The sequence below is a fragment of the Diadema antillarum genome, unplaced genomic scaffold, assembly GCF_040938485.1.
Source record: "Diadema antillarum isolate AM-2024a unplaced genomic scaffold, OU_Dant_1.0 seq00002227_RagTag, whole genome shotgun sequence".
Classification (NCBI taxonomy): Eukaryota; Metazoa; Echinodermata; class Echinoidea; order Diadematoida; family Diadematidae; genus Diadema; species Diadema antillarum.
In genome coordinates this window covers 76,490-100,261 of record NW_027272859.1, presented here as the reverse complement: position 1 = coordinate 100,261, position 23,772 = coordinate 76,490, and the positions used below count along the sequence as shown (strand labels likewise).

At 41.5% G+C, this 23,772-nt stretch overlaps 2 protein-coding genes across 2 annotated transcripts in view; both read right to left on the bottom strand.

Moving 5' to 3' along the window:
- Positions 1-4,130, bottom strand: part of LOC139714301 (uncharacterized) — a 66,524-nt gene extending 62,394 nt beyond the window's left edge. Inside the window, exons 1-7 of the mRNA XM_071626016.1 lie at positions 4,007-4,130; positions 3,454-3,659; positions 2,757-2,861; positions 2,102-2,257; positions 1,295-1,445; positions 774-956; positions 69-280 (exon numbers count right to left, since the gene is read on the bottom strand). Coding sequence (XP_071482117.1) covers positions 69-280; positions 774-956; positions 1,295-1,445; positions 2,102-2,257; positions 2,757-2,861; positions 3,454-3,659; positions 4,007-4,130 — 1,137 coding nt within the window. The remainder of the gene's footprint in view (positions 1-68; positions 281-773; positions 957-1,294; positions 1,446-2,101; positions 2,258-2,756; positions 2,862-3,453; positions 3,660-4,006) is intronic.
- Positions 4,131-21,274: 17,144 nt separating this feature from the next.
- On the bottom strand, positions 21,275-23,351 carry LOC139714300 (uncharacterized). The gene is made up of 3 exons (XM_071626015.1): positions 22,868-23,351; positions 22,050-22,192; positions 21,275-21,334 (listed from the first exon to the last, which is right to left on the bottom strand). The coding sequence occupies exons 1-3, from the start codon at positions 23,349-23,351 to the stop codon at positions 21,275-21,277; spliced, it is 687 nt and encodes a 228-aa protein (XP_071482116.1).
- Positions 23,352-23,772: the final 421 nt, after the last annotated feature.

Genomic DNA, 23,772 nt, shown 5'->3' with positions numbered 1-23,772 from the left:
TTATTCCATCAGTTTTATTCAATCACTGCCTACAACAAGTGGAGGGTGAGACAGCAAATCACTCTTACCATGTGATAGAAGCCATCATAGACACATCCACATGATTCTTCCTGAACACATTGAGTTCCCTCGAGAACGTATCCGGGATCGCAGAAGCAACCTTCTGCGCTGGAGACATCGGGGCATTCCAGCGACGCAGAGGGCTCCCGCACGCTGTAGCAAGACTCTGGGCACGATGGCCCCGTGTAGCTGTACGTGGCATTGGCTCCGCATTCAACGACTGAAATATTATAGTGTATCCGAACATACACGGCAGATGAGTCGATGTTAAAAGCAGAGCTGTTTCTGCTTTGCAAAAATAGTTCTTATTCATCTAAACGTCAACAAATGCACACAGCATACATCTATCAGCGGATCAGGACCACATACTGCAAAAGCCATTGAATATTGTAGTGATTGTATTTTCACAGTAATGCTGTAATAATGTCGTCTACATGATATTAGCAAAATCAACCACTCAAAATACAAATAATATATGTTGCCTGTAAAACAAATACAATGTCGTTCTATTTTGGGATAATAAAGAAATGATAATTACACCTCTTCCTCCTGTAGTGGTACTCAATCACAAATAAAGGTGCTTGCAGATTTGTATGTTTGAGAAATATATATTGTATTTGCGAAGTCACAAATACATCCTATAGTTGACAAATATCACAAATCTTTTAGGCCTTTGCACCATGGCTAGTACAGTAGACATGGCAATTACTTACGGCAAAATTCCGCAGTTCGCCATCCCACAACGGCATATCCACGTATACCGCACTCTCTGGCTGCCGTGGTGATGACATCACACACAGTCCCAGTCTGGGGGTAGGTGGCGCATGCATCGTAGAGACAACTTTCGTAGAAGGTGGACAGCCACGAAACATGCTGTGCGCACTCCGAAAAGGGTCCTGCCATAATTGTAGCAAAAGATGAATGGCTCTTCCCGATGAGATCAGGTCATTTTGCTGTGTTTGGTTGCTTTTATAAATGCTTGTAAATGATTGTAAAAGATACATGATATTTCAACCTCATATGTACCATCTAAAATGCACAATCAACCTCTTTTATCTGTTTCACAGCAGGAAGGTGACAAATATGATATAAAGTTGAGAAACACAGCTGTACACTGAGAGGAAGTCATTCAAAAATGACAAAAGTTATGAAAAGGTGCTTCTAAATTTGCCCTCAATTCCAGCAGGGGCACCATATCATGCAATGGAGGAATGAGCCCATAATGGCAACTCACCAGAACTGTTTACGAGGATGTCGCACATTGCAGTGGCTGCTGAAGCGTCCGATGCGTTAAGCGCAGCACATGGTGTGTCTGACGGCATGATGTAAGGTGGACAAGAGGCTGGATTCTCAACATAGCTGGTAGTAAATTGCATGACAGAGGCCTGCATTGCACACAGAGGGCAAAACAAAATATTAATAAGTATAGATGTATGTACTATATAGTATATAATATGTGCCTTTACATGTATATATAAAAATATATTTGTTATATATTTAAACCATGACTGCGAGGCAAGCAGTACAAACCGGAGATGTTCAGTAAAGATAGATGGAGGATATACCAACACAGCAACCACTGATCTCATATCAAATATAAATAGCACTTCACATTTTGGGGGAGGGGCTCAGCACGAAAGAAGGCACTCATTCCCGGCCAACTCAATCTGATGGGGGGCAACTTCTCCTGAAAACCCATTCGCATATTCGTAAAATTTTAGGAATGTTGGCCCTGGGTGGGCTCACAACTCTGGGGGCGTATTTCACTGCTATACCAGCATTGCCATCTTACCGCATGCCTCTACTTAAATAATCACTCAGCTGGTTCAGTGTCCAGTGCATAACATCTCATACATTATGCAGAAATTTATGGAGTGAGTGAGTGAGTGACCCTGGCTGCATCCCCCCCACCCCCACCCCAAGTGATCTTAGTGTTCATTGTTATCTACAAGATGCTAAACAAACCGACTCATTACACAGTACAAGCTTTCTACAAGTCACAAGACTGGAATAAAGTGCTCATTAATCCATCGATTCTCACCACAACTCCCGTTGATGAACGCGTATCATCATTCGGATCGCCATCATAGTCTCCCACCAAGCCACACATGAGCTCCGAGAAGGTGGAATTTAACACCATAGTCAGAGACGATGTAACTCCCCACTGCAGCTGTACGCCAAAGTCTGTTACTATTGCCTGTAAAGATAATTAAGTACATTAATAACACCACACTCGTAAGAGGGTTTTGTTTTTCTTTTTCAATCTCTCTAGTATCTGGGGACCAAAAGATCTCGAGCAACAAATTAGACATGGCAACAGATAAGATTGCAAAGTTTATCAATCATTCGGTCTGGTTGCATTTCTATTACATAATATCCAGTAATCTTCTCAAGAAGTTGTGACTACAATGAAAGCAAACAGCAAAATAAGTAGTTTTTCCTGTCCAGCCTGCCAAATATTCATTGTCAAGTAATGTCAATTTTCATCCTATATACAGTGGCCTATTCTCAATCCTGGCAAGATCTAACATTATCATTTCACACAGGAGCAAATGAGTCAAGATTGATTTCCCTACAATGCTTGGCAGTTAAGTACAAATCGTCAACAACAACAACAACAACAACAACAAAAATGAGCTAGCGCCAGAAAGGTTGCTCTAGAAATTCGGAGAACATGTGTCCAAAAGCGGACTTACTATGAGGCCGCCAACACTTCTAACGGTGACACCAGCAACCGGTTGAGCTGGAAGAACCACACTGATGTCATCTATCAGCACAGAAGCTCCTTGGAGAGATATGACCTTTCGCAATAAATGGAATACAGGAATGATTAGATTTGAAGAGTTTGATTGCAAAAACAGAGTAAGTGCCATTTTGAAACATTTCATAAAAGTAAGTCCACCATCAGATAGAGCAAAATAAAAACAAATGGATGTCCTATGATACTGCACTTGTTGCATAACAAGGAATATTCTTTAAATATTAAAAGGCATGATTAAAGTCATCTTATATCATTGACATAAACATGTTTTTACAATGCTGCTCTCTGAATGAGAAAAAGGTGGTGAAAATTTCCTGGAATGTTTTAATATCTATCTCATGATTTTTTTTTTTTTCATTTCAAGATGGATTGTATGAAGCTTTGCTGATTTTTCTTTTCCTCTTCTCCGCAAAGTTATAATGACAGGGTAGCTTTGCAACCTGCAGTAGGGCCTACTGGCTTGACCAGTTTTCAGTGCTTATTTGAAAGCTGATACCCAAATAAATCATTGTGATTGACACTTGCACTATTCACATACATTTTCTTTCTTCAACAGTAAAAGGTCTTAAGAATGGAAAGCATAGCTTCACAAAAAGTGATTGATAAGTTTGTTTGTTTTTTTTTTTCCTCACCACACCATCAACGGTCATCTGCAGTCCTGCAACCTGGGCATACTGTGGGGCATTTGGTGATTCGCTATTGTCAATGACCACTTGGAATCGCGGCGTACTTGCTAGACAATCTGAGGTGAAGAGGTACTGGCACTTCCCTTGGAAGTCATACGACCTTTTGTCAAAGGTCAGAAAGTGCGGATCTCCATAGACATGGGCAGTTTCCCCTGGGTGACAAGTAGAGTAAGATGTCAATATCATAAAGGCAACAAGCAAAACTTGAATACCATTCATGTAATTACAAGTGATGGTTAAATACTAACGCAATGTCTCCAAACAATGGAATATCATACATTTATTTCTTTTGGTGAGGGGAATAATAAAAGCAAATTTTATGGACATGACAAAGAATCATTCATTCCATCAACTGCATATTCCATACATAGAAAATGGAAGGGTCATCAAACAGCAAGTCACTATCATGACTACAAATTATCTATTCAGGATCCATAATATACTGAAAGCAAATCCTCAATCACAAAAATCATGACAAAAAATTGTTAGTCAAGCTTACCTAGGAATGCAGGAGTTGATGTAGTTTGTGATGTTGTACTCTCTGTAGTCACTGGCTCCATACTTGAGGCAACCCTGTCTGTTGTCACTGCATCTGCAGTAGACGTTAAAAGGGTGGTAGTCATTTTGGTTGTCGTTTCTTCCTTCATACCAGCTGTTGTGACGGTTTCAGTGGTTTCAGCCACAGAAGTTGAACCAGCAGAAGTGGAAGCAGCTTGGGTTGTAGTCAATTTTGTAGTTGTTTCTGCCCTTAGTCCATCTGTTGTGATAGTATCAGTGGTTTCAGCAGCAGAAGTTAAACCAGCTACAGTTGTAGTCATTTTCGTGGTTGATTCTTCCTTCATATCAACTGTTGTTACAGCATTAGTAGTCTCAACAGCAGAAGTAGAAACAGCTTGGGTTGTAGTCAATTTTGTAGTTGTTTCTGCCCTTAGTCCATCTGTTGTGATAGTATCAGTGGTTTCAGCAGCAGAAGTTAAACCCACTACTGTTGTAGTAGTTTTCGTGGTTAATTCTTCCTTCATATCAACTGTTGTTACAATATTAGTAGTCTCAACAGCAGAAGTAGAAGCAGCTTGGGTTGTAGTCAATTTTGTAGTTGTTCCTGCCCTCAGTTCATCTTTTGTGACAATATCAGTGCTTTCAGCAGCAGAAGTTAAACCCGCCATGGTTGTAGTCACTTTGGTTGTTGATTCTTCCTTCATATCAGCTGTTGTTACAACATTAGTAGTCTCAACAGCAGAAGTAGAAGCAGCTTTGGTGGTCATCACTTGCGTGGTTGATCCTTTTTGTGTACTAGGTGTCGTGCCAATAACAGTGGTTTCAGCAGCAGATGTTGAACCAGCTCGGGTGGGAGTCATTTCTGTAGTTGATTGGTCTTTTATCCCAACTGTCGAAAGAGCATTTGTGGTTTCAGGTGCAGAAGTTGAGACAGCCTGAGTGGTTGTCATTTTGGTGGTTGATTCCTCATCCGTACTGTCTGTTGTGACAACACCAGTGGTTAAAGGAACAGAAGTCGAGGCAGTTACAGTGGTTGTCATTTTGGTAGTTGATTGCTCCTTTATCACATCTGTTGTGGCAGCACCTGTGGTTTCAGCAGCAGAAGTTGAACCAGCTTGGGTGGTAGTCATTTTGGTGGTTGATCCCTCTTTTACAATAGCTGTTGTGACATCAGTGGTTTCAGCAGCAGAAGTTAAAGCAACTACAGTGGTAGTCATCTTAGCAGTTGATTCTTCTGTTGTATCAACACTTGTGAAAACAATTGTTGTTTCAGCTGCAGAAGTTGAACCAGGTTGGGTAGTAGTTATTTGGGTGGTTGACTCTTTTGGCACAATTGCTGTTGTGCCAACATTAGTAGTTTCTTCAGGAGAAGCAGAATGAGCTTCAGTGGTTGTCACTTTGGAGGTTGATCCTTTCTTCACCACATTTGTTGTGACAACATCAGTGGTTAATGCAGGTGAAGTTGTTACATCAACCTGACTTGTGGTCATCACAGGTGTTGTTTCCTCTGTAATCTCAACTGTTGTGGCAACATCAGTGGTTTCAGCAGGAGACATTGAGCCACTCTGGGTGGTAGTCATTTTAGAAGTTGATCTTTCCTTTGTTCGACCTGTTGTTACATCAGTGGTTTTAGCAGTAGATGGTACACCAGCTTGAGTAGTATCTATTTTGGTTGTTGTTCTTTTTGTTGTGCTAACTGTTGTGCCTACATCAGTGGTTTCAGCAGTTGATGTTAAACCAACTTGGGTGGAATCTACTTCTGTAGTTATTCCTTTTGTTGTGCCCACTGTTGTGCCTACATCAGTGGTTTCAACAGCAGATGTTGAACTGCCTTGGGTTGTAGTCATTTTAGTTGTTGATTCTTCCTTTGTTTTTCCTGTTGTGACATCAGTGGTTTCAGCAGTAGATAGTAAACCAGCTTTAGTGGTAGTCATTTTGGAGGTTGTACCTTCCTTGGTGCCACCTGTTGTGCCTACATCAGTAGTTTCAGCAGCAGACGTTGAACCACTTCGGGTTGTAGTCAGCTTAGTGGTGCCAACTGTTGTGCCAATATCAGTGGTTTCAGCTGGGGATGGTAAACCACCTGTAGTGGTAAGCATTTCAGTAGTTGATCCTTCCTTCGTTTGACCTGTTGTGACATCAGTGGTTTCAGCAGTAGATTGTACACCATCTTGGGTAGTGTCTATTTTGGTTGTGGTTCCTTCTGTTGTGCCACCTGTTGTTACATCACTGGTTTCAGCAGTAGATGGTAAACCAGCTTGGGTGGTATCTATTTCAGTGGTTGTTTCTTCCGTTGTGCCAACTGTTGTGCCAACATCAGTAGTTTCAACAGCAGACGTTGAACCACTTTGGGTTGTAGTCAGTTTAGTGGTGCCAACTGTTGTACCAACATTAGTGGTTCCAGCAGCAGATGTTAAACCCCCTTGGGTAGTAATCACTTTAGTAGTTGATCCTTTCTTTGTTTGACCTGTTGTGACATCAGTGGTTTCAGCAGTAGATGGTACACCAGCTTGGGTAGTGTCTGTTTTGGATGTGGTTCCTATTGTGGTGCCACCTGTTGTGCCTAAATCAGTGGTTTCAGCAGCAATGGTTGAACCACTTTGGGTTGTAGTCACCTTAGCGGTGCCAACTGTTGTACCAACATCAGTAGTTTCAGCAGGGGATGTTAAACCACCTTTAGTGGTAATCATTTCAGTAGTTGATACTTTCTTTGTTTGACCTGTTGTGACATCAGTGGTTTCAGCAGTAGATGGTACACCAGCTAGGGTAGTATCTATTTTGGTTGTGGTTCCTTCTGTTGTACCTACATCAGTGGTTTCAGCAGCAGACGTTGAACCACTTTGGGTTGTAGTCACCTTAGTGGTGCCAACTGTTGTACCAACATCAGTAGTTTCAGCAGGGGATGTTAAACCACCTTTAGTGCTAATCATTTCAGTAGTTGAACCTTCCTTTGTTTGACCTGTTGTGACATCAGTGGTTTCAGCAGTAGATGGTACACCAGCTAGGGTAGTATCTATTTTGGTTGAGGTTCCTTCTGTTGTGCCACCTGTTGTGCCTACATCAGTGGTTTCAGCAGCAGACGTAGAACCACTTTGGGTTGTAGTTACCTTAGTGGTGCCAACTGTTGAACCAACATCAGTAATTTCAGCAGGGGATGTTAAACCACCTTTAGTGCTAATCATTTCAGTAGTTGATCCTTCCTTTGTTTGACCTGTTGTGACATCAGTGGTTTCAGCAGTAGATGGTCCATCAGCTTGGGTAGTATCTATTTTGGTTGTGGTTCCTTCTGTTGTGCCTACATCAGTGGTTTCAGCAGCAGACGTTGAACCACTTTGGGTTGTAGTCACCTTAGTGGTGCCAACTGTTGTACCAACATCAGTAGTTTCAGCAGGGGATGTTAAACCACCTTTAGTGCTAATCATTTCAGTAGTTGAACCTTCCTTTGTTTGACCTGTTGTGACATCAGTGGTTTCAGCAGTAGAAGGTACACCAGCTAGGGTAGTATCTATTTTGGTTGAGGTTCCTTCTGTTGTGCCACCTGTTGTGCCTACATCAGTGGTTTCAGCAGCAGACGTTGAACCACTGTCTGTTGAAGTCAGCTTAGTTGTGCCAAATGTTGTACCAACATCAGTAGTTTCAGCTGGGGATGTTAAACCACCTTTAGTGGTAATCATTTCAGTAGTTGAACCTTCCGTTGTTTGACCTGTTGTGACAACAGTGCTTTCAGCAGTAGATGGTACACCAGCTTGGGTAGTATCTATTTTGGTTAAGGTTCCTTCTGTTGTGCCACCTGTTGTACCTACATCAGTGGTTTCAGCAGCAGACGTTGAACCACTTCGGGTTGAAGTCACCTTATTGGTGCTAAATGTTGTACCAACAGCAGTAGTTTCAGCTGGGGATGTTAAATCACCTTTAGTGGTAATCATTTCAGTAGTTGAACCTTCTGTTGTTTGACCTGTTGAGACAACAGTGCTTTCAGCAGTAGATGGTACACCATCTTGGGTAGTGTCTATTTTGGTCATGGTTCCTTCAGTTGTGCCAACTGTTGTGCCTACATCAGTGGTTTCAGCAGTAGATGGTAAACCAGCCTGGGTGGTGTCTATTTTGGTTGTGGTTTCTTTCTTTGTGCCAATTGTTGTGCCAACTGTTGTACCAACATCAGTGGTTCCAGCTGCAGATGTTAAACCCCCTTGGGTGGTAATTATATCAGTGGTTGAACCTTCCTTCGTTTGACCTGTTGTGACATCAGTGGTTTCAGCAGTAGATGGTAAACCAGCTTGGGTAGTATCAATTTTAGTGGTTGTTTCTTTTGTTGTGCCAACTGTTGTGCCAATATCAGTTGTTTCAGCAGGGGATGTTAAACCACTTTTAGTGGTAATCATTTCAATAGTTGAACCTTCCTTTGTTTGACCTGTAGTGACATCAGTGGTTTCAGTAGTTGATGGTAAACCATCTTTGGTGGTGTCTATTACAGTGGTTGTTTCTTCCATTGTGCCAACTGTTGTGCCTACATTAGTGGTTTCAGCAGTAGATGGTAAACCAGCCTGGGTGGTGTCTATTTTGGTTGTGGTTTCTTCTTTGGTGCCAATTGTTGTGTCAACTGTTGTACTAATATCAGTGGTTCCAGCTGCAGATGTTAAACCACCTTTAGTGGTAATCATTTCAGTAGTTGAACCTTCCTTTGTTTGACCTGTAGTGACATCAGTGGTTTCAGCAGTTGATGGTAAACCATCTTCGGTGGTGTCTATTCCAGTGGTTGTTTCTTCCGTTGTGCCAACTGTTGTGCCAATATCAGTTGTTTCAGCAGGGGATGTTAAACCACCTTTAGTGGTAATCATGTCAGTAGTTGAACCTTCCTTTGATTGACCTGTTGTGACATCAGTGGTTTCAGCAGTTGATGGTAAACCATCTTCTGTAGTCTCTATTGCAGTGGTTGTTTCTTCTGTTGTGCCAACTGTTGTGCCAATATCAGTAGTTTCAGCAGGGGATGTTAAACCACTTTTAGTGGTAATCACGTCAGAAGTTGAACCTTCCTTTGTTTGACCGGTTGTGACATCAGTGGTTTCAGCAGGGGATGTTAAACCACCTTTAGTGGTAATCATGTCAGTAGTTGAACCTTTCTTTGTTTGACCGGTTGTGACATCAGTGGTTTCAGCAGTTGATGGTAAAATATCTTCGGTAGTCTCTATTGCAGTGGTTGTTTCTTCTGTTGTGCCAACTGTTGTGCCAATATCAGTAGTTTCAGCAGGGGATGTTAAACCACTTTTAGTGGTAATCATTTCAATAGATGAACCTTCCTTTGTTTGATCTGTTGTGACAACAGTGCTTTCAGCAGTAGATGAAAAACCATCTTGGGTGGTGTCTATTTCAGTGGTTGTTTCTTCTGTTGTGCGAACTGTTGTGCCAATATCAGTGGTTTCAGCAGGTGATGTTAAACCAGATTGGGTGGTTTCTATTTCAGTGGTTGTTTCTTCTGTTGTGCCAACTGTTGCGCCAACATCAGTGGTCTCAGCAACAGATGTTAAATCACTTTGGGTTGTAGTCAGTTTAGTGCTGCTGATTGCTGTACCAACATCAGTGGTTTCAGCAGTAGATGAAAAACCATCTTCGGTGGTGTCTATTTCGGTGGTTGTTTCTTCCGTTGTGCGATCTGTTGTGCCAATATCAGTGGTTTCAGCGGGGGATGTCAAACCGACTTTAGTAGTAATCATTTCAGTAGTTGAACCTTCCTTTGTTTGACCTGTTGTGACAACAGTGCTTTCAGCAGTAGATGAAAAACCATCTTGGGTGGTGTCTATTTCAGTGGTTGTTTCTTCTGTTGTGCGAACTGTTGTGCCAATATCAGTGGTTTCAGCAGGGGATGTTAAACCATCTTTAGTGGTAATCATTTCAGTAGTTGAACCTTCCACTCTTTGACTTGTTGTGACATCAGTGGTTTCAGCAGTTGATGAAAAACCATCTTGGGTGGTGTCTATTCCAGTGGTTGTTTCTTCCGTTCTGCCAACTGTTGTGCCTACATCAGTGGTTTCAGCAGTAGATGGTAAATCACTCTGGGATGTAATTAGTTTAGTGGTGCCAATTGTTGTAACAACATCAGTGCTCTCAGTAGTAGATGAAAAACCATCTTGGGTGGTGTCTATTTCAGTGATTGTTTCTTCTGTTGTGCCAACTGATGTTGACTCTTGATCTGTAGTGAAATCAGTGGGTACAACAGTTGATGGTAAACCACCGTGAGTGGTATCTATTTCAGTTGTTGTTCCATCCTTTGTGGCAACTGTTGTACCAAATGTGACAACATCAGTGGTTTCAGCAGGGGATGTTATGGCACCTTGGGTTGAAGGCATTTCAGTAGTTGATCCTTCCTTTGTGATGGGAGTGACATCTGTGGTATTGTCCATGTCCATTGTAAAACTGGCTGAGGTGGCAACAGTAGTGACATCAGGAAATGTCACAGAGTTTGTGCTTGTCTCTGAGGTGAACTCAGTTGTGAAGGGCCTGACAGTTGTTTCCTCTGTTGACAATCCCACGGTACTTTGAACAAAAGTACTTGCGACATCTGTAGAAAGGAAATCTGAGGTAGAAAATTGTGTTGTCTCCAAGATTTTCTCTTCAGTAGTTTGTACAGTTGTTTTGATATTCCTAGATGTATAGTCGGTAGTCAGTCCCGCTGTAGATAAGACAGTTGTTGCACCTTGGGTTGTGGCTGTAATTGTACTTTTAATATCTTCTGTGACTCCTGTTGAAAGCAGTGAAGTTGAACTGCCAATATTTGACATAGTCGTTTTGATTCCATCTGAAACAGTCTCTTCAGTTGTCTTATCTGATGTCACATTTTGACTTGTTCTTTCCCCTTCAGTTGACAGAAACGTTGTCCTCACAGAGTCTGTACTGGAATCTGAGGTAAACTCAGTTGTAAAGGGCGTAATACTTGTTTCCTCTGTTGACAAATCTAATGTACTTTGAACGAACGTACTTCCGGCATCTGTAGAAAGGGAATCTGAGGTAGAAAACTGTGTTGTCTGCAACTCTTTCTCTTCAGTCGTTTGTACGGTTGTTTTGATATCACTGGATGTAAAGTCAGAGGTGAGTTCTTCTGTAGATAAGGCAGCTGTCGAGCCTTGGGTTGCTCTTTGTGTTGTTGAAATTGTACTCTCAATAACTTCTGTGACTCCTGTTGAAAGCGGAGAAGTTGTTCCAACCTTGGTAGTGAGTTCTGTTTCACTTACAGTTCTTTCCCCCTCTGTTGACATAACAGTTGTCCTAATAGAATTCGTGCTGGCATCTGATGTAAACTCAGTTGTCAAGGGCCCAATACTTGTTTCCTCTGTTGAAAATCCCACAGTACTTTGAGCCAAAGTACTTCCATCGTTTATCGAGGTAGATATCTGTGTTGTTTCCAACACGGACTCTGCAGTGGTTTGTACAGTTGTTTTGATATTACTGGATGTAAAGTCAGAAGTCATTTCATCTGTAGACAAGACAGTTGTTGCTCCTTGGGTTGTTACTGAAATTGTACTCTCAATATCTTCTGTGACACTGGTTGAAAGGAGTGAAGTTGTTCCCAACTTGGGTGTGAGTTCGGTTTCACTTACAGTTCTTTTACCATCTGTTGAGAAAGCTGTTGTACTAACAGAGTCTGTACTGAAATCTGAGGTAAACTCAGTTGTGAAAGGACTGGCACTTGTTTCCTCTGTTGACAATCCCAAGGTACTTTGAACCAAAGTACTTCCGGCATCTGTAGAAAGGGAATCTGAGGTAGAAAACAGTGTCGTCTCCAAAGCTTTCTCTTCAGTGGTTTGTACAGTAGTCTTGCTATCAGTGGGTGTGAAGTCACTGGTGAATCCATCTGTAGATAAGGCAGTTGTTGGTCCTTGGGTTGCTCCTCGCGTTGTTGCTGACATTGTACTTTCAATACCTTCTGTGACTCCTGTTGAAAGCGGTAAAGTTGTTCCAACCTCAGTAGTCAGTTCAGTTTCACTTACAGTTCTTTCCCCATCTGTTGACATAACAGTTGTCCTTATAGAATCCGTGCTGGAATCTGATGTAAACTCAGTTGTCAAGGGCCCAATACTAGTCTCCTCTGTTGAGAATCCCACAGTACTATGAACCAAAGTACTTCCAGAATCTGTCGTCAGGGAATCTGAGGTAGATATCTGTGTTGTCTCCAATGTGGACTCTGCAGTGGATTGTACAGTTGTTTTGATATTATTGGATGTAAAGTCTGAAGTCATTCCATCTGTAGACAAGACAGTTGTTGCTCCTTGTGTTGTTACTGAAATTGTACTCTCAATATCTTCTGTGACACTGGTTGAAAGGAGTGAAGTTGTTCCAAACTTGGTAGTGAGTTCGGTTTCACTTACAGTTCTTTCAACATCTGTTGAGAAAACTGTTGTTCTAACAGAGTCTGTACTGGAATCTGAGGTAAACTCAGTTGTGAAAGGACTGACACTTGTTTCCTCTGTTGACAATCCCAAGGTACTTTGAACCAAAGTACTTCCGGCATCTGTAGAAAGGGAATCTGAGGTAGAAAGCAGTGTCGTCTCGAAAGCTTTCTCTTCAGTGGTTTGTACAGTAGTCTTGCTATCAGTGGGTGTGAAGTCACTGGTGAATCCATCTGTAGATAAGGCAGTTGTTGGTCCTTGGGTTGCTCCTCGCGTTGTTGCTGACATTGTACTCTCAATACCTTCTGTGACTCCTGTTGAAAGCGGTAAAGTTGTTCCAACCTCAGTAGTCAGTTCAGTTTCGCTTACAGTTCTTTCCCCATCTGTTGACATAACAGTTGTCCTTATAGAATCCGTGCTGGAATCTGATGTAAACTCAGTTGTCAAGGGCCCAATACTAGTCTCCTCTGTTGAGAATCCCACAGTACTATGAACCAAAGTACTTCCAGAATCTGTCGTCAGGGAATCTGAGGTAGATATCTGTGTTGTCTCCAATGTGGACTCTGCAGTGGATTGTACAGTTGTTTTGATATTATTGGATGTAAAGTCTGAAGTCATTCCATCTGTAGACAAGACAGTTGTTGCTCCTTGTGTTGTTACTGAAATTGTACTCTCAATATCTTCTGTGACACTGGTTGAAAGGAGTGAAGTTGTTCCAAACTTGGTAGTGAGTTCGGTTTCACTTACAGTTCTTTCAACATCTGTTGAGAAAACTGTTGTTCTAACAGAGTCTGTACTGGAATCTGAGGTAAACTCAGTTGTGAAAGGACTGACACTTGTTTCCTCTGTTGACAATCCCAAGGTACTTTGAACCAAAGTACTTCCGGCATCTGTAGAAAGGGAATCTGAGGTAGAAAACAGTGTCGTCTCCAAAGCTTTCTCTTCAGTGGTTTGTACAGTAGTCTTGCTATCAGTGGGTGTGAAGTCACTGGTGAATCCATCTGTAGATAAGGCAGTTGTTGGTCCTTGGGTTGCTCCTCGCGTTGTTGCTGACATTGTACTCTCAATACCTTCTGTGACTCCTGTTGAAAGCGGTAAAGTTGTTCCAACCTCAGTAGTCAGTTCAGTTTCACTTACAGTTCTTTCCCCATCTGTTGACATAACAGTTGTCCTTATAGAATCCGTGCTGGAATCTGATGTAAACTCAGTTGTCAAGGGCCCAATACTAGTCTCCTCTGTTGAGAATCCCACAGTACTATGAACCAAAGTACTTCCAGAATCTGTTGTCAGGGAATCTGAGGTAGATATCTGTGTTGTCTCCAATGTGGACTCTGCAGTGGATTGTACAGTTGTTTTGATATTATTGGATGTAAAGTCTGAAGTCATTCCATCTGTAGACAAGACAGTTGTTGCTCCTTGTGTTGTTACTGAAATTGTACTCTCAATATCTTCTGTGACACTGGTTGAAAGGAGTGAAGTTGTTCCAAACTTGGTAGTGAGTTCGGTTTCACTTACAGTTCTTTCACCATCTGTTGAGAAAACTGTTGTACTAACAGAGTCTGTACTGGAATCTGAGGTAAACTCAGTTGTGAAAGGACTGACACTTGTTTCCTCTGTTGACAATCCCAAGGTACTTTGAACCAAAGTACTTCCGGCATCTGTAGAAAGGGAATCTGAGGTAGAAAACAGTGTCGTCTCCAAAGCTTTCTCTTCAGTGGTTTGTACAGTAGTCTTGCTATAAGTGGGTGTGAAGTCACTGGTGAATCCATCTGTAGATAAGGCAGTTGTTGGTCCTTGTGTTGCTCCTCGCGTTGTTGCTGACATTGTACTTTCAATACCTTCTGTGACTCCTGTTGAAAGCGGTAAAGTTGTTCCAACCTCAGTAGTCAGTTCAGTTTCACTTACAGTTCTGTCCCCATCTGTTGAAATAACAGTTGTCCTTATAGAATCCGTGCTGGAATCTGATGTGAACTCAGTTGTCAAGGGCCCAGTACTAGTCTCCTCTGTTGAGAATCCCACAGTACTATGAACCAAAGTACTTCCAGAATCTGTCGTCAGGGAATCTGAGGTAGATATCTGTGTTGTCTCCAATGTGGACTCTGCAGTGGATTGTACAGTTGTTTTGATATTATTGGATGTAAAGTCTGAAGTCATTCCATCTGTAGACAAGACAGTTGTTGCCCCTTGTGTTGTTACTGAAATTGTACTCTCAACATCTTCTGTGACACTGGTTGAAAGGAGTGAAGTTGTTCCAAACTTGGTAGTGAGTTCGGTTTCACTTACAGTTCTTTCACCATCTGTTGAGAAAACTGTTGTACTAACAGAGTCTGTACTGGAATCTGAGGTAAACTCAGTTGTGAAAGGACTGACACTTGTTTCCTCTGTTGACAATCCCAAGGTACTTTGAACCAAAGTACTTCCGGCATCTGTAGAAAGGGAATCTGAGGTAGAAAACAGTGTCGTCTCCAAAGCTTTCTCTTCAGTGGTTTGTACAGTAGTCTTGCTATAAGTGGGTGTGAAGTCACTGGTGAATCCATCTGTAGATAAGGCAGTTGTTGGTCCTTGTGTTGCTCCTCGCGTTGTTGCTGACATTGTACTTTCAATACCTTCTGTGACTCCTGTTGAAAGCGGTAAAGTTGTTCCAACCTCAGTAGTCAGTTCAGTTTCACTTACAGTTCTGTCCCCATCTGTTGAAATAACAGTTGTCCTTATAGAATCCGTGCTGGAATCTGATGTGAACTCAGTTGTCAAGGGCCCAGTACTAGTCTCCTCTGTTGAGAATCCCACAGTACTATGAACCAAAGTACTTCCAGAATCTGTCGTCAGGGAATCTGAGGTAGATATCTGTGTTGTCTCCAATGTGGACTCTGCAGTGGATTGTACAGTTGTTTTGATATTATTGGATGTAAAGTCTGAAGTCATTCCATCTGTAGACAAGACAGTTGTTGCCCCTTGTGTTGTTACTGAAATTGTACTCTCAACATCTTCTGTGACACTGGTTGAAAGGAGTGAAGTTGTTCCAAACTTGGTAGTGAGTTCGGTTTCACTTACAGTTCTTTCACCATCTGTTGAGAAAACTGTTGTACTAACAGAGTCTGTACTGGAATCTGAGGTAAACTCAGTTGTGAAAGGACTGACACTTGTTTCCTCTGTTGACAATCCCAAGGTACTTTGAACCAAAGTACTTCCGGAATCTGTAGAAAGGGAATCTGAGGTAGAAAACAGTGTCGTCTCCAAAGCTTTCTCTTCAGTGGTTTGTACAGTAGTCTTGCTATCAGTGGGTGTGAAGTCACTGGTGAATCCATCTGTAGATAAGGCAGTTGTTGGTCCTTGGGTTGCTCCTCGCGTTGTTGCTGACATTGTACTTTCAATACCTTCTGTGACTCCTGTTGAAAGCGGTAAAGTTGTTCCAACCTCAGTAGTCAGTTCAGTTTCACTTACAGTTCTTTCCCCCTCTGTTGACATAACAGTTGTCCTTATAGAATCCGTGCTGGAATCTGATGTAAACTCAGTTGTCAAGGGCCCAATACTAGTCTCCTCTGTTGAGAATCCCACAGTACTATGAACCAAAGTACTTCCAGAATCTGTCGTCAGGGAATCTGAGGTAGATATCTGTGTTGTCTCCAACACTTTTTCTTCAGTGGATTGTACAGTTGTTTTGATATTATTGGATGTAAAGTCTGAAGTCATTCCATCTGTAGACAAGACAGTTGTTGCTCCTTGTGTTGTTACTGAAATTGTACTCTCAATATCCTCTGTGACACTGGTTGAAAGGAGTGAAGCTGTTCCAAACTTGGTAGTGAGTTCGGTTTTACTTACAGTTCTTTCACCATCTGTTGAGAAAACTGTTGTACTAACAGAGTCTGTACTGGAATCTGAGGTAAACTCAGTTGTGAAAGGACTGACACTTGTTTCCTCTGTTGACAATCCCAAGGTACTTTGAACCAAAGTACTTCCGGCATCTGTAGAAAGGGAATCTGAGGTAGAAAACAGTGTCGTCTCCAAAGCTTTCTCTTCAGTGGTTTGTACAGTAGTCTTGCTATCAGTGGGTGTAAAGTCACTGGTGAATCCATCTGTAGATAAGGCAGTTGTTGGTCCTTGGGTTGCTCCTCGCGTTGTTGCTGACATTGTACTTTCAATACCTTCTGTGACTCCTGTTGAAAGCGGTAAAGTTGTTCCAACCTCAGTAGTCAGTTCAGTTTCACTTACAGTTCTTTCCCCATCTGTTGAAATAACAGTTGTCCTGATAGAATCCGTGCTGGAATCTGATGTAAACTCAGTTGTCAAGGGCCTAATACTTGTCTCCTCTGTTGAAAATCCCACAGTACTATGAACCAAAGTACTTCCAGAATCTGTCGTCAGGGAATCTGAGGTAGATATCTGTGCTGTCTCCAATGTGGACTCTGCAGTGGATTGCACAGTTGTTTTGATATTATTGGATGTAAAGTCTGAAGTCATTCCATCTGTAGACAAGACAGTTGTTGCTCCTTGTGTTGTTACTGAAATTGTACTCTCAACATCTTCTGTGACACTGGTTGAAAGGAGTGAAGTTGTTCCAAACTTGGTAGTGAGTTCAGTTTCACTTACAGTTCTTTCACCATCTGTTGAGAAAACTGTTGTACTACTAAAGTCTGTACTGAAATCTGAGGTAAACTCAGTTGTGAAAGGACCGACACTTGTTTCCTCTGTTGACAATCCAAAGGTACTTTGAACCAAAGTACTTCCGGCATCTGTAGAAAGGGAATCTGAGGTAGAAAACAGTGTCGTCTCCAAAGCTTTCTCTTCAGTTGTTTGTACAGTTGTCTTGATTTCACTGGATGTAAAGTTGGTAGTGAGTCCATCTGTAGATAAGGCAGGTGTCGGTCCTTGGGTTGTTCCTGAAATCGTACTCTCAATATCTTGTGTGACTCCTGTTGAAAGCAGTAAAGTTGTTCCAACCTCAGTAGAGAGTTCAGTCTCACTTACAGTTTTTTCCCCATCTGTTGATATAACTGTTGTCCTCACAGAGTCTGTACTGGAATCTGATGTAAACTCTGTTGTGAAGGGCTTAATACTTATTTCCTCTGTTGACAATCCCACGGAACTTTCAACAGAAGTACTTCCGACAACTGTAGAAAGAGAATCTGAGGTAGAAAACTGTGTTGTCTCCAAAGCTTTCTCTTCAGTGGTTTGTACAGTAGTCTTGCTATCAGCGGGTGTAAAGTCACTGGTGAATCCATCTGTAGATAAGGCAGTTGTTGGTCCTTGGGTTGCTCCTCGCGTTGTTGCTGATATTGTACTTTCAATACCTTCTGTGACTCCTGTTGAAAGCGGTAAAGTTGTTCCAACCTCAGTAGTCAGTTCAGTTTCACTTACAGTTCTTTCCCCTTCTGTTGACATAACAGTTGTCCTTATAGAATCCGTGCTGGAATCTGATGTAAACTCAGTTGTCAAGGGCCTAATACTTGTCTCCTCTGTTGAAAATCCCACAGTACTATGAACCAAAGTACTTCCAGAATCTGTCGTCAGGGAATCTGAGGTAGATATCTGTGTTGTCTCCAATGTGGACTCTGCAGTGGATTGTACAGTTGTTTTGATATTATTGGTTGTAAAGTCTGAAGTCATTCCATCTGTAGACAAGACAGTTGTTGCTCCTTGGGTTGTTACTGAAATTGTACTCTCAATATCTTCTGTGACACTGGTTGAAAGGAGTGAAGTTGTTCCAAACTTGGTAGTGAGTTCAGTTTCACTTACAGTTCTTTCACCATCTGTTGAGAAAACTGTTGTACTACTAAAGTCTGTACTGAAATCTGAGGTAAACTCAGTTGTGAAAGGACCGACACTTGTTTCCTCTGTTGACAATCCAAAGGTACTTTGAACCAAAGTACTTCCGGCATCTGTAGAAAGGGAATCTGAGGTAGAAAACAGTGTCGTCTCCAAAGCTTTCTCTTCAGTTGTTTGTACAGTTGTCTTGATTTCACTGGATGTAAAGTTGGTAGTGAGTCCCTCTGTAGATAAGGCAGGTGTCGGTCCTTGGGTTGTTCCTGAAATCGTACTCTCAATATCTTGTGTGACTCCTGTTGAAAGCAGTAAAGTTGTTCCAACCTCAGAAGAGAGTTCAGTCTCACTTACAGTTTTTTCCCCATCTGTTGATATAACTGTTGTCCTCACAGAGTCTGTACTGGAATCTGATGTAAACTCAGTTGTGAAGGGCCTAATACTTGTTTCCTCTGTTGACAATCCCACGGTACTTTGAACAGAAGTACTTCCGACATCTGTAGAAAGTGAATCTGAGGTAGAAAACTGTGTTGTCTCCAAAGCTTTCTCTTCAGTGGTTTGTACAGTAGTCTTGCTATCAGTGGGTGTAAAGTCACTGGTGAATCCATCTGTAGATAAGGCAGTTGTTGGTCCTTGGGTTGCTTCTCGCGTTGTTACTGACATTGTACTTTCAATACCTTCTGTGACTCCTGTTGAAAGCGGTAAAGTCGTTCCAATCTCAGTAGTCAGTTCAGTTTCACTTACAGTTCTGTCCCCATCTGTTGACATAACAGTTGTCCTGATAGAATCCATGCTGGAATCTGATGTAAACTCAGTTTTCAAGGGCCTAATACTTGTCTCCTCTGTTGAAAATCCCACAGTACTATGAACCAAAGTACTTCTAGAATCTGTCGTCAGGGAATCTGAGGTAGATATCTGTGTTGTCTCCAACACTTTTTCCTCAGTGGATTGTACAGTTGTTTTGATATTATTGGATGTAAAGTCTGAAGTCATTTCATCTGTAGACAAGACAGTTGTTGCTCCTTGGGTTGTTACTGAAATTGTACTCTCAGTATCTTCTGTGACACTGGTTGAAAGGAGTGAAGTTGTTCCCAACTTGGGTGTGAGTTCGGTTTCACTTACAGTTCTTTCACCATCTGTTGAGAAAACTGTTGTACTAACAGAGTCTGTACTGAAATCTGAGATTAACTCAGTTGTGAAAGGACTGACACTTGTTTCCTCTGTTGACAATCCAACGGTACTTTGAACAGAAGTACTTCCAACATCTGTAGAAAGAGAATCTGAGGTAGAAAACTGTGTTGTCTCCAAAGCTTTCTCTTCAGTGGTTTGTACAGTAGTCTTGCTATCAGTGGGTGTAAAGTCACTGGTGAATCCATCTGTAGATAAGGCAGTTGTTGGTCCTTGGGTTGCTCCTCGCGTTGTTACTGATATTGTACTTTCAATACCTTCTGTGACTCCTGTTGAAAGCGGTAAAGTCGTTCCAATCTCAGTAGTCAGTTCAGTTTCACTTACAGTTCTGTCCCCATCTGTTGACATAACAGTTGTCCTGATAAAATCCGTGCTGGAATCTGATGTAATCTCAGTTGTCAAGGGCCTAATACTTGTCTCCTCTGTAGAAAATCCCACAGTACCATGACCCAAAGTACTTCTAGAATCTGTCGTCAGGGAATCTGAGGTAGATATCTGTGCTGTCTCCAATGTGGACTCTGCAGTGGATTGTACAGTTGTTTTGATATTATTGGATGTAAAGTCTGAAGTCACTTCATCTGTAGACAAGACAGTTGTTGCTCCTTGGGTTGTTACTGAAATTGTACTCTCAGTATCTTCTGTGACACTGGTTGAAAGGAGTGAAGTTGTTCCCAACTTGGGTGTGAGTTCGGTTTCACTTACAGTTCTTTCACCATCTGTTGAGAAAACTGTTGTACTAACAGAGTCTGTACTGAAATCTGAGGTAAATTCAGTTGTGAAAGGACTGACACTTGTTTCCTCTGTTGACAATCCCACGGTACTTTGAACCAAAGTACTTCCGGCATCTGTAGAAAGAGAATCTGAGGTAGAAAACTGTGTTGTCTCCAAAGCTTTCTCTTCAGTGGTTTGTACAGTAGTCTTGCTATCAGTGGGTGTAAAGTCACTGGTGAATCCATCTGTAGATAAGGCAGTTGTTGGTCCTTGTGTTGCTTCTCGCGTTGTTGCTGAAATTGTACTTTCAATACCTTCTGTGACTCCTGTTGAAAGCGGTAAAGTTGTTCCAACCTCAGTAGTCAGTTCAGTTTCACTTACAGTTCTTTCCCCATCTGTTGACATAACAGTTGTCCTTACAGAATTCATGCTGGAATCTGATGTAAATTCAGTTGTGAAGGTTCTCACATTTGTCTCCTCTGTTGACAATCCCAGGGTACTTTGAACCAAAGTACTTCCAGCATCTGTAGAAAGGGAATCTGAGGTGGAAGACTGTGTTGTCTCCAACACTTTTTCTTCAGTGGATTGTACAGTTGTTTTGATATTACTGGATGTAAAGTCTGAAGTCATTCCATCTGTAGACAAGACAGTTGTTGCTAATTGGGTTGTTACTGAAATTGTACTCTCAATATCTTCTGTGACACTGGTTGAAAGGAGTGAAGTTGTTCCAAACTTGGTAGTGAGTTCAGTTTCACTTACAGTTCTTTCAACATCTGTTGAGAAAATTGTTGTACTACCAAAGTCTGTACTGAAATCTGAGGTAAACTCAGTTGTGAAAGGACCGACACTTGTTTCCTCTGTTGACAATCCCAATGTACTTTGAACAAAAGTACTTCCAGCAACTGTAGAAAGGGAATCTGAGGTAGAAAACAGTGTCGTCTCCAAAGCTTTCTCTTCAGTGGTTTGTACAGTAGTCTTGCTATCAGTTGATGTAAAGTCACTGGTGAATCCATCTGTAGATAAGACAGTTGTTGGTTCCTTGGTTGCTCTTTGTGTTGTTGCTGACATTGTACTTTGAATATCTTCTGTGACTCCTGTTGAAGGCAGTAAAGTTGTTCCAACCTCAGTAGTCAGTTCAGTTTCACTTACAGTTTTTTCCCCCTCTGTTGACATAACAGTTGTCCTTACAGAATTCGTGCTGGAATCTGATGTAAATTCAGTTGTGAAGGTTCTCACAGTTGTCTCCTCTGTTGACAATCCCAGGGTACTTTGAACCAAAGTACTTTCTGCATCTGTAGAAAGGGAATCTGAGGTGGAAGACTGTGTTGTCTCCAACACTTTTTCTTCAGTGGATTGTACAGTTGTTTTGATATTATTGGATGTAAAGTCTGAAGTCATTTCATCTGTAGACAAGACAGTTGTTGCTCCTTGGGTTGTTACTGAAATTGTACTCTCAATATCTTCTGTGACACTGGTTGAAAGGAGTGAAGTTGTTCCAAACTTAGTAGTGAGTTCAGTTTCACTTACAGTTCTTTCCCCATTTGTTGAGAAAACTGTTGTACTAACAGAGTCTGTACTAGAATCTGAAGTAAACTCAGTTGTGAAAGGACTGACACTTGTTTCCTCTGTTGATATTCCCAAGGTACTTTGAACTAAAGTACTTCTGGCATCTGTAGAAAGGGATTCTGAGGTAGAAAACTGTGTTGTCTCCAATGCTTTCTCTTCAGTCGTTTGTACAGTTGTCTTAAAATAACTGGATGTGAAGTCAGTAGTCATTCCCTCTGTAGACAAGGCAGATGTTGCTCCTTGGGTTGTTACTGAAAGTGTACTCTCAATATCTTCTGTAACTTCTGTTGAGAGCAGTGAAGTTGAACTGTAAATAGTCGATGATTGTGTTGTTTTGATTCCATCTGTAACAGTATCTTCATTTGTCGTATCTGATGTAAAATCTTGACTTGTCATGATATCACTTGTTCTAATCTCTGTTGAAACCTCAGTTTCACTTACAGTTCTTTCACTACCTGTTGAAAGTTCAGTGGTCATTACAGACTCTGTGCTTGCATCTGATGTAAACTCAGTTGTGAAAGGACTGTCAGTTGTTTCTTCTGTTGAAAGTCCTATGGAACTTTGACCCAAAGTAGTTACGGAGGCTGTAGATAGGGAATCTGAGGTAGAAAACTGTGTTGTCTCCAACACTCTCTCTTCAGTGGTTTGTACAGTAGTCTTGTTATCAGTGGATGTTAAGTCACTAGTGAATCCATCTGTAGATAAGGCAGTAGTTGGTACTTGGGTTGCTCCTTGTGTTGTTGCTGAAATCTTACTCTCAGTAACTTCTGTGACTGATGTTGAAAGCAATGAAGTCGATCCAACCTCGGTAGTCAGTTCAGTTTCACTTACAGTTCTTTCCTCCTCTGTTGACATAACAGTTGTCCTTATAAAATTTGTGCTGGAATCTGATGTAAACTCACTTGTGAAGGGCCTAATACTTGTTTCCTCTGTTGACAATCCAAATGTACTTTGATCTAAAGTACTACCGACATCTGTAGAAAGAGAATCTGAGGTAGAAGGCTGTGTTGTATCAGTCACTTTCTCGTCAGTGGTTTGTACAGTAGTCTTGACTTTACTGGATGTAAAGTCGGTCATTACTCTCTCTGTAGACAATACAGATGTTGCTCCTTGGGTTGTGGCTAAAATTGTACTATCAATATCTTCTGTTACTTCTGTTGAAAGCAGTGAAGTTGAACTGTAAATAGTTGATGATTCTGTTGTTTTGATTCCATCGGTAACAGTCTCCTCAGTTGCCCCATCTGATGTAAAATCTTGACTTGTCATATCACTCATTCCAATCTCTGTAGAAACCTCAGTTTCACTTACAGTTCTTTCACTACCTGTTGAAAATTCAGTGGTTATTACAGACTCTGTGCTTGCATCTGATGTAAACTCAGTTGTGAAAGGACTGACAGTTGTTTCTTCTGTTGAAAATCCCATGGAACTTTGACCTATAGAACTTAAGGAGGCCGTAGAAAGGGAATCTGTGGTAGAAAACTGTGTTGTATAAGACACTTTCTCTTCAGTGGTTTGCACAGTTGTGGCTATGTTACTGGATGTAGTGTCTGAAGTCAGTCCCTCTGTAGATAAGACTGTTGTTGCTCCTTGGGTTGTGACTGAAATTGTACTCTCAATATCTTCTGTGACTTCTGTTGAAAGCAGTGAAGCTGAACTGTCAATAGTTGATGATTCTGTTGTTTTGATTTCATCTGTAACAGTCACTTCAGTTGTCTCATCTGATGTAAAATCTTCACTTGTCATCATATCAGTTGTTCTAATCTGTGTAGAAAGTTCAGTTTCACTTATAGTTCTTTCACCACCTGTTGAAAGTTCAGTGGTCATTACAGACTTTGTGCTTCCATCTGATGTAGAATCAGTTGTGAAGGACATGACACTTGTTTCTTCTGTTGACAATTCCACGGTAATTTGACCCAAAGTACTTCTGGCTTCTGTAGAAAGGGAATCTGGGGTAGAAAACTGTGTTGTCTCCAAAGCTTTCTCTTCAGTGGTTTGTACAATTGTGACAATGTTACCGGATGTTGAGTCTGAAGTCATTCCCTCGGTAGATAAGAAAGCTGTTGGACCTTGGGTTGTGACTGAAAGTGTACTCTCAATATCTTCTGTGACTTCTGTTGAAAGCAGTGAAGTTGAACTGTCAATAGTTGATGATTCTGTTGTTTTG

Coding starts and splice junctions, on each gene's coding strand:
- LOC139714300 (XM_071626015.1), bottom strand. CDS start 23,351: ATGACAAGTGAAGATTTTACATCAGATGAGACAACTGAAGTGACTGTT. Junction 22,193..22,867: donor TGGAATGAGTGATATGACAA/GTCAAGATTTTA, acceptor CCCTATCTACAG/CCTCCGTAACTACTTTGGGT. Junction 21,335..22,049: donor CAACAGGTAGTGAAAGAACT/GTAAGTGAAACT, acceptor CCCTTTCTACAG/ATGCAGAAAGTACTTTGGTT.